At 36.1% G+C, this 9,902-nt stretch overlaps 1 protein-coding gene across 1 annotated transcript in view; it reads right to left on the bottom strand.

Annotated features, from left to right (window-relative positions):
• Positions 1-756: 756 nt before the first annotated feature.
• Positions 757-9,902, bottom strand: part of TNKS (tankyrase) — a 192,203-nt gene continuing 183,057 nt past the window's right edge. The window contains exon 27 of the mRNA XM_011371784.2: positions 757-6,458. Within this exon, the coding sequence (XP_011370086.1) occupies positions 6,372-6,458 (87 nt within the window). The 3' untranslated portion in view covers positions 757-6,371. The remainder of the gene's footprint in view (positions 6,459-9,902) is intronic.

Below are 9,902 nucleotides of genomic sequence, written 5' to 3'. Positions count from 1 at the left end.
ATAGACACCGTGTGGTGCACATCGATTGGTACCCTGGTCTGTGATGGAAAGAATTCTGGAACATAAATTATTTCACCACTTTTGAGTCTGTTTCTTCATCTGTAAAATGGGGATTAAAATATCTATCTTGCAGGGTTGTTAGAAAATGTATACAAAGTACCTGGTTCATCACATGGACACAGTAATAGCTCTATTTGCAGGGTTGAGAGTTCTTCCAAGTACTTAATTTACGTCTCCTTGCAACTCTGACAATCCTTTTGACAAAAAAATTACTAAGTTCTAGCTGCTAATTTGTTATCTAATAAATCACTAGGCATGGAGAGAAGAAAAAAGAAACAATTTTCTTAGTCCTACGTGCCAGGACTGCGCTAGGCATTTAACGTTCACCGTCGCATGAGGCAGGTATCCCTGCCCTCCTGAGGTGGAAAGAGTGAGTCTCTGAGCCACAGAGGTTGGGCAGGGCCTCCGAGCTGCCCTGGGAACGTGTGAGATCTGCCTCCAAAGCACGTGCCCTTTCCAGAGACATTTCTAAAAGGAAAGTGTGCTTCTCCTGTTACTGCTGTACTTCAGTAACTCCTACGTGGGCTTAGAGGTGAGGATAAGGGCCGTCCAGCACAGATCACATGGGAGACGAGAGGGGCAGTTGTTATTTGTATCCTGACAGTCTTAGGTGAGTTGTATTAAGGTTGGTCAGGCTGCAATGAACAAACAGGAAAACGAAAACGCTTCGGAGCTAACTGCTATCCACATACAGTATACTTTAAAAATGTTTTTTTTTATTGAATATTAAACAATTACAAGTACTGTAAGTTAGACATTTAGCCAAAGCACAATTACAGGTTAAATATAATCATAAAGATGTCTTAAATAGAAACCCACCATGCAGGCAGGTTAATTTCCTTGATGCCCCCTTTTAGAAAGTAGAGGGTGACAGAGAAAAAGGTCTTTAATTCCACATGAAAGATAGTGAAGACTAGAAGAATTTACATGCTGTAAGCGATTTTCTATAACTAAACAGATAGGGTTGCCAGATTTAGTAAAATGAAACCAAGCAAAAAATTGGGATGCTCAGTTAAATTTGAATTTCAGATAATGAAGACTTCTTTTTTTTTTTTAATAGTAAATATGTGGCAAAAATGCATGAAACATACTTAAATGAAAAAAATTAATTACCTGAAATTAAAATTTAACTGGGTGTCTTGTATTTTATCTGGCAGTCCTACAAATAGACAAATGCAAAAAAGAAAGGAGAGGGGATTGGAACCCCCTGCAACTGGTGGGTCACACAGAGACTAAAAATAAAAACAATAACAATAATGAACCAAAGTCACTACACTGGTTACTTAACACAGACCAACATCACAATGAGAAAATACAAGTACTAAAAATGCTGTTACCAGGAAACATTCTAGATTTCCTTCAAGCTGGTTTTATAAATGTTTTGGAGAAACCTTGTTGAAAAAAGTACCTTTTTAGTTTATAGGCATCAAAGACAAATATTACTACCACAAAGACAGGATGAGCTTGAAATAATGGAAGCAGAAGCAGGTATTATATGCACATGAAGAGTTTAAATATTTTGTGTAATGAATACGAGGGTTATAGAGTTAAGGTCATCTTCCAGGTCTAGGCTATTAGCCTCAAAGATTTTAGTTCTTTTGTGTTTCATAGCTTTTCATCCTGAACCTTGGGAGGGGCACAGGAGTGTGTGAGAAACACCCCACTACCAGAGTTTAACTGCATTTCTCTGCAGACACTGCATCAACAAAGGGCTTTTGTGGCTACCTGCAGAAATAGGTAGACAAATAAAAAAATAACAAAACAATCTGAATTCTGGAGCATAAGTCTGTTTGAGAAGATGGGTGGCAGGGTGGGTATGGAGATGAGAAAATGTAAAGCAGAAAAGAAAACGTGAAAGAATGAAGAGTCAAAATGCAATCATCTGAGAGTGTGAATATTATTTCAAAGGAGGTAGAACCCTCTGGCAGATGTATAAAATTGTCACACCATGAGCATATTTGGTCTTAAGAGTATATAAAATCTTTAGCTTCCTACTGCTTTTCACTTATCACCATGGTTTATATTTTACAATGATTAAAAAACGGCTGTGCGACACTCAAATTCTACACGGTATCACTTTTTGAGTTGTCGCAGCGTCCCCACATACACAAAACTTAATAGGTTTGAAATCTTTCTAGCATTTCTCCAAACCAGATGATCTGGTAGCTGGGGAATTTCAGATACAGAGAAATTCAAATGGGTTGATTATATAAGCTCCTTTGCATGTAAGGGAGCATGATCTAAGAAATATACCCTCATCAAATAAGCATAACATGTATGAAATACAGGGAGACATACCCGACTCACTGACACCTTTCAAACACTAAGAAATGGAATTATAACTTTTTATTTGTTAGGATATAAAAGGTTAAAAAGGTTCTAATATAGTTAAGGCTTTCTTAAGAAATATTTAACTGTCTTTTAATTTCAGAATGCACAAAGTGTCTGAAGAAGCCTCACCTTTAAGGGTAGTTTTTTTGAAAAAATGCATTTCCTTTTTATACTCTAGGTATGTCCAAAGCTCAGATATCATCTTCACGATTACTTTCTTTTCCTTTCTCTGTCACTGATTTGATATCAAACAAGTTTAACTTTAGTCCACATATATATTTGACACATGAAACCTTATCTTAATGTCAGTTTTTAGTGTTCCCTGAATGACTAAAATCTTTAGCACTATGCAAGATAATTTCCCCAAAGAAAACTGTCATATCATGAACATTTTTGGTAAGTAAGAAGGCTGTTTATCATAGATTATCATACAAATGGGATCTGGACATGCTAGAGGAAAGGTGCTTAAAACCACACACCATTCTTGTTTGAAGGACAGTTTACAGAAATGCAGAGAGTGCACGTTTAAAAAGAGGGTGAGCAATGTCCAATAACCATTGTGCAATTGGGAGATGTACTGAAATAGAGGAAAACCCGGACAACTTCTTGTATTCTAATGCTGTTCTTCCAGCATACGCCAATTTTTTTTTTTTTTTGTATAAAGGCTATATTAGAATATTAATCTATATTAATCTTATTTGTCATATTTAGGCATTTCTCAGTATATACCAATGTACTTTGCTATTTTGAGAGCAAAGGGAAATTAGTCTAGCCACTAACAACCTCAAGCTCAAATGAGCACAAGGATGGTATTTCATGAAAAAATCCCAATATTGTATATTCTACTTATGTTACTGAAAAGCTAGAAATTGCAAATTCCGAGAAGGAAAAGGTAAATAAGAATCTTGGCTGTACTGCTAGTATTTTGCATAGAATTAAAACTCTGAGTTCCATGCTGTCATTTGTTAACAAAGTGGCAGAATCTTTTGAGCAGAGCACATGAGGACTAATACCTGGTTCTTGTGATATGGAAACAGAGAGGTACAGTCTCCTTTTGCAAGACTCAAAAGGAAGAAAGGAGGAAACTGAGTAGGGTCGAAGGTAATTATTGGTGTTAATTATAATTCCAGACCAGCAATCTGGGGAAAAGGGAAGGAAGCCAAGTATAAGGAGGAAGTGTCCAATCCAGAGCTCTTAGCTTATGCCTGACTCAAGTATCCAGGCTGGCCAATGCCTGGTGAACTGGAACCATCACATCCAGAAGCCCTTTGATTTTAGAACTGCATAAAGCCGGTAGAGGTGTCCAGATTCAATCTTCCATCCCAGAAGCGCCTGTTCAGAGGAGGTCATATTGGAAGTCCTCAACTTGCTAGTGTTTCTATATAGCGCATGTACAAGAAATTAAATGGATTTTAGCCTAATTTAATGCCATGCTTTTATATTCCAAAGGGTTTTTCACACTGCTATAGATGGAAATTCCAAATGTAATCAACGTTTGCCAGCTTGAGTGAACTCCTGATGACCTTTGGTTTTCAAGTTTTCAAAAATGTATTTGGCTCCTGTGAGATATCAACGCATTCTCTTTAGCAGATGAATAATATGTACACATTCTTTCAAGAACTACTATATACTTGAATCATTACAAGACAAGAAGCACTGCAAAAGTCTTCCTTACATAGTACCTTTACTCGGCACACAGAACAACGATACATAACATTGGCAGTTTAAATATTGAACCACAGTTTAACTTCTCAAGTGTAAGGCTGAAGTTTAAAACTGGCACAACCATTAATCTAGTTAGTATGATGGAAATGACATATAACCACAGTTGGGTAGTGGCTTATCTTTTTCATGAAGCTATAAAACTTTTGGTATCTATACCATATTAACCCCTTTACTTAACGAAAAATCACAGCTGTGTTTACCATTGAAAACTATATCTAAGTGGGGAGGCAAGATATATACACTTTCACAGCTACTGATAACTACACAGATGTCAATTCTTTTAACCCATTGTTACACACAGCAAAAAAGAAGGGAAGGAGGAAAAAAACCCTCTGGATGAATATCAAACTTCGAAGCTTCATATGGAATTCTAGTGCTATTAAACAAGTAGCCAAGACACAAACACCCAGCTCGGGCCACTAAAACTTCAATAGAAGCAACAACTGAGGCTAATGTTTTATTAATTTTGAGGACCCATGCAAGATTCAGCTATAAAACTCAAACTAGTTCCTGATGCCTAGTTCTAGCATTGGATTCAAGCCAGAAAAAAAGCAAAATATAAATTTTAAGAGCCTATTCTAGAATTTTTGCATGTAACCATTTTATTTTATTTTTTAGGTGATTAAATGAGGTCACAGCTTTATCAGCCTGAATTAAATTAGTTTTCAGGACTTTAAGTTGAAATGGCAAGTTTGTGTCACACTGTTTTTCCTTATTTTTTAAACCGCGTTTATTTTAGTTTTGCTTCTAAGCTGAGTAGATGCATAGAATGTCCAAGTAAATAAATTAATGCACTCAATATTCAGTTAAGGTGAAAAGGGCAGGCGTAAGAACTGTAATGGTTAATTTTTTACAAGTGTCAACGTGTACTTGGCGAACGTTGATTAAAATAAGCAGAACAAAGTAGTAATTTCATGAAATAATAGTATGGTTACTCCAATTTCATTTTAGAAAAAGCTTTGGTTTCAAATTTTTGTTCTCCTTGTCTATGAAGCAGTTTGAAAAAAATGGTTCAAAAATTTAGTGCAGAGATCTACATAAACTATTTAAAGCACCTCACTCAAAATAAATCTCAAATCTGGAGTAAACAAAAAGTTCTTGCATTTGTGCATATCTATCTACTAAACAATATATAAACCCTAGCTTTCTAACCCAGAGAAACAATCAAGTAATATTTTTGTAACTCCAATGAAGTTCGATCATTGACCAAATTTGGAAATAAGGCAGCTTATTTTGGAGGTGACAATTCCAGTGGTACAGATTGAGAGAAGTGTTTTTTCTTTGAGGAATCCCTGCAGTCCTTCTCTGCTGCAATAGTACAGAACCACAAGCTCCTCACCTGTCCTAATGCTGCTTCTCCTTTACAGCCCTCCCTAGTTGTCCCACCTCTGACTGCTATGTTAGTGTCACTTAAATCTTCCCTGGCTGTGCTCCTCTGGGCTTTTCAGCACTGTTCTGAATGCCTCTGAAGCAGGCCTGTACCGGAGGGAGCAAATGGCCCTCACCGGCTTTGACTTCTCTGAACTTGGGAGCTCCTAAGTCAGGTTGATGTTCATGCCTTTCTCTTGTAAGACTGGCCAATTAATACAAGGAAACAAAAACTTGATATTTTTCCTTTCCATCTCAATTTGCGTTTATAAGTACAGATATAAAATAAATTAAAGTAAAAAAAAAAAAGTGGAAACTGAGTCTTTGCTCAGCCAGAAGCTTGGGTTGCATTGCTAATGATTTTAGTCAGTGTGACTGTGCAAAATATCCTCAAGAAGGCTCTGGCTCATTATCAAAGTAAGAAAAAAAAGAACCAAAGAAAACAAGTCAATGATGCATGTTGAGAAAAAATTAAAAGTGAGCCCGTCATCTGTGTATTTGTTACATACACAAGCCATATATAACAAAGCAAATGTAGTGTGTGAATTGTGAACATTTGGGAAAGTATTGGTTACGTTTTCTTTTTTTCCCATTTCTAAGTCTAGATCAAAGTAATCTTATTTTAGAAATGGATAATTGCAATGAAAGTGAGCCTGAGATATATTAAAAGGCCGCCCCTGTAAACATTTCCTCAAAGGGAACAGTAGCAGTTGAGTATGTATCAGTTACTCATACTATATTCATCACTATAGCAATGCTTCATAAAAGAGACAAACAGCTTATTCTAGGCTGTCAGGGATTTATAGAATATTGATTTTGTTGGAAACAATCCATTGTAATCCAGTCCCAGATTTAAATTCGATCTGGCCGTTACTGGTAGGCATTCACTAGGTCTTCTGCTCTGCAGCTGTCGCAGTCTGTGAAGGAGCGTCAGGCTTCATGATCTGGTATGTGATGAGATACTCTGGGTATGCCTGGAAAGGATAGGAAGAACACAGGTCACCCTTTTGGCAGCTGCCATATTAAAGCCTTACTTAACGTGGAAGCCTCAGAGGCTGTTGATCCTAAGTAATATTCTACATACACTCAGGAGCCTATGGAGGCCAGCCAAGAGGTACCTGAACAAGTAGAAGATCCACCTACATTGTATGTATATAAACATGTATAATCTAGTAAATTGTTAAACTGTTATTTCTATTTTCAATACTATAAATGAGTTATACTGCTGCATTCATCCCTCATTAGAGAGCCATAAACAAGAAAACTAAGTCAAGAGAAAAATAGTTTTTACCTTATCTATCATAGTGCTCAATATAGCATGTGCTCAATAAAAGTTTGTAAATAAAAGAATAATTCTGCTGAACCGATTTCAAATTAATCACAGATGATGATGTAACCCATTGTGCTGGAAGGAAGAAGGGTGGGTGTGTTGAGTCACCAATAACATAGAGACAATGGTTTGGAGACAATTTTTAAGTCACCCAACTATGAAAGAAATTATATTTACCATAGATAAATTACAAAATACTGAAAAGTATATGGTAAAGAAAACTGAAATTACTTATAATCTCAATACCCAGATATAGCTACTTATGTTTTGTTTGACTGTTTAATATTATGGAAATGCATTTTTAAAATCATAGGCATGTAAATATATTAACATTTATTAAATCATTTTTTTGGTTGAATATTAAATCATTTTTTAGGTAGTTTAAGTTTTTCATTATCACAATCAAGACAGTGATGAACATCCTTACAGGTTTGTTTTGTGACTATCACTGATTATATTAATACAAATTTCTAAAAGTGGAATTACTGACCCAAAGTGAAAGCATTTTCTTTAGAAGTCTGGAGTTTCTAATTTAAATATAAAAATTTGACAAATTTATTCTTTGGTAGTTTTAAAACTTATTTGGAAACAACTGCAAGTTTACACATTAAGTTGCAAAATTTAAAATGGTACCCCAAACACCTGTATACCCTATACTCATATCCACCTACCATCAAGGTTTTATCTCATTTGCTTTATCATGTGCATTTCCCCTTACCTCTGTATATACTAGGCAGACAGACAGAAAGACGGACAGATATTTTTTTCCTGAACCATCTGTAAGTTATATACATCATCATGGTTCCTCATCCCTAAATATGCCAGTACTTATTTCCTAAGAATAAGGATATTCTCTTACATAAGCACAGGATCAACCTTGTAATTTTGTATTGATAGAATACTTTTATCTGCCTACCATTCGCATTCCAATTTTGTCAGCTGAATAATGTCCTTTCTCTTCCACCATCAGATCTAATTTAGGAGCAGGACCTTAAGTTAGCTGTCTTATCTCTTGAGTTTCATTTAATCTGGCAAGTTTTCAAAGCCCTTCTCTGTCTTTTATAACACTGACATTATTGAAGAATCCAATCTTCCCACATTTTTTATTAGTACAACATGCCTCATTTTGATTAGACTGAGGTTATGCATTCTTGGCTGGAATATTGCACGAATGATGATGTACCTGTCTCAGAACATCACACCTGAAGGCACGTGCTATGTCTATCCTTCATTGGTGATGTTAATTTTGATCACCTAGTCAAGGTAGAGACCCCTTTCTCCAATGTATAATTAGTGTGATTTTTTTTCCCTCCAGTGTCATGAATAAAAAGACCATAAAAATATTTTTTTCCTTATCAAAATTGTCCTCTATATTTAACATCTATTGATGAATCTTGACTGATCTAATCTTTACCACAATGGCTACAAGACGATAATTTTCCAAATCCAGTGCTTCCTCCACATCTGCCATCTGCCCTTGGCTGTCTGCTACAAGCAAAGCCTACCTTTCCCCTTCACTTATCTATTTATCAGCATAGAATCATGAATTCCTATTTTTTCCAAGGGTGTAAAATTTATTACTGTACTTATTTGGTGTTCAAATTGTCCCAGATGTGGCCAGTGGGAACCTCTTCAAGCTCGCTCTGTGTCCTTGTGGCATGGCCCCAACCTTTATTTATTGATTTTTTTTTTTTTTGGAGCATTTAATTAATTTGTGGCATATCTGCTGTTCCAAGCTCATCTTATTCTTATTCTGCTTCAGCCCTGGAATTAGCTGTTTTTCCAAAGCCTGGGATTCTTTTAGTGGGGAATGGTTTTAGAGACCAAGATCTGAGCTCTAGGTGTGCTCATTTGCTATTGGCGTTTCTTTGCTCTCAGCCGGCAGTGCTAAGAAATACATGCACATATATACTCATACACACACAAATGCCTAGAGTACTCTTACACACGAACCTAAACATGCATATACTTACATGTGTACACACATACATACATGTATTGGAAACGAGTTCATATCAATACCTCCAATTTCAGTCCATCCCTACAGAGTCATTCTTACCTTCCCCCATTCCATATCTGTGTGTCTCTTCTTCAACAATGAGAACGCTAGCTCTCAAAATCAACACATTTACTCATTTGCTCAGTCATATAATTTATCTAAAAGAGTTTCACCACTTTGCGCACACAAACACAATGAATAGATCTACTAAGTGGAGTTCAGGATTTGTTTGTAATCCTTCCCTCTACAATAAGATTAATGGCATATAATAAAATATTGTTTTCATAGGTTATTTGTATTTAATTTCTTCTTTCTCCTTTTTTCCCTCTTCTCGATCAGTGAAGTTAAGGTATCCATTTGAAATTCAATTAAGTTCAGACAAATTGATTTTTGTTTTTAGACAAATTGGTAGGCATTTAGCAGAACTGTGAAAGTTAAGGACTGAGTTGACAATGATAGAAAGTTTTCCTGCTTGTTCATAATTTTATTTTGGAATCACAAGCAGATGGTAGAATTTAATGTACTGTAACTTTAAGGCTCAGAAAGCTATGATTCTATGTAACTACCATGATCAGAAGTATAGATGGTTCCTGACTTATGATGGTTAGACTGACTTATGCTGGGCAGTGGCAGTAAGGCTCAGCTCCCAGTTACGGTCACGAGCGTAAACAACCGATACTCCACAGTGAACTGTGCACCAGGGTTTTTGGGATATTGCGTTTTTGCACCCCATCACATCCACAAAACACTCATCTGGGTGCCAGTGTAATTTCAGCTGTGTATGTTAATGGTATGTACCTATGCAACCATTTGGTTTCTCACTTTCAGTACAGTGTTCAATAAGTTACATGACACATTCAATACTTTATTATAAACCAGGATTTATGCTAGATGATTTTGCTAATGTTAAGTGTTCTGAGCATGTTTAAGACAGGCTAGGCTAAGCTGTGATGTTCGGTAGGTTAGATGTATTAAATGTATTTTCGACTTATGAAATTTCCAATTTATGATGGGTTTAATGGGACGTTACCACCCTCTAAGTTGAGGAGCACCTGTAAGAGATTCAACTCATGTGACCAACCAGTGACA

The sequence above is a fragment of the Pteropus vampyrus genome, unplaced genomic scaffold (genome assembly GCF_000151845.1).
Source record: "Pteropus vampyrus isolate Shadow unplaced genomic scaffold, Pvam_2.0 Scaffold8, whole genome shotgun sequence".
Lineage (NCBI taxonomy): Eukaryota > Metazoa > Chordata > Mammalia > Chiroptera > Pteropodidae > Pteropus > Pteropus vampyrus.
Note: the sequence above shows the minus strand (reverse complement) of the source record. Positions and strands in the feature narration are given on the sequence as shown.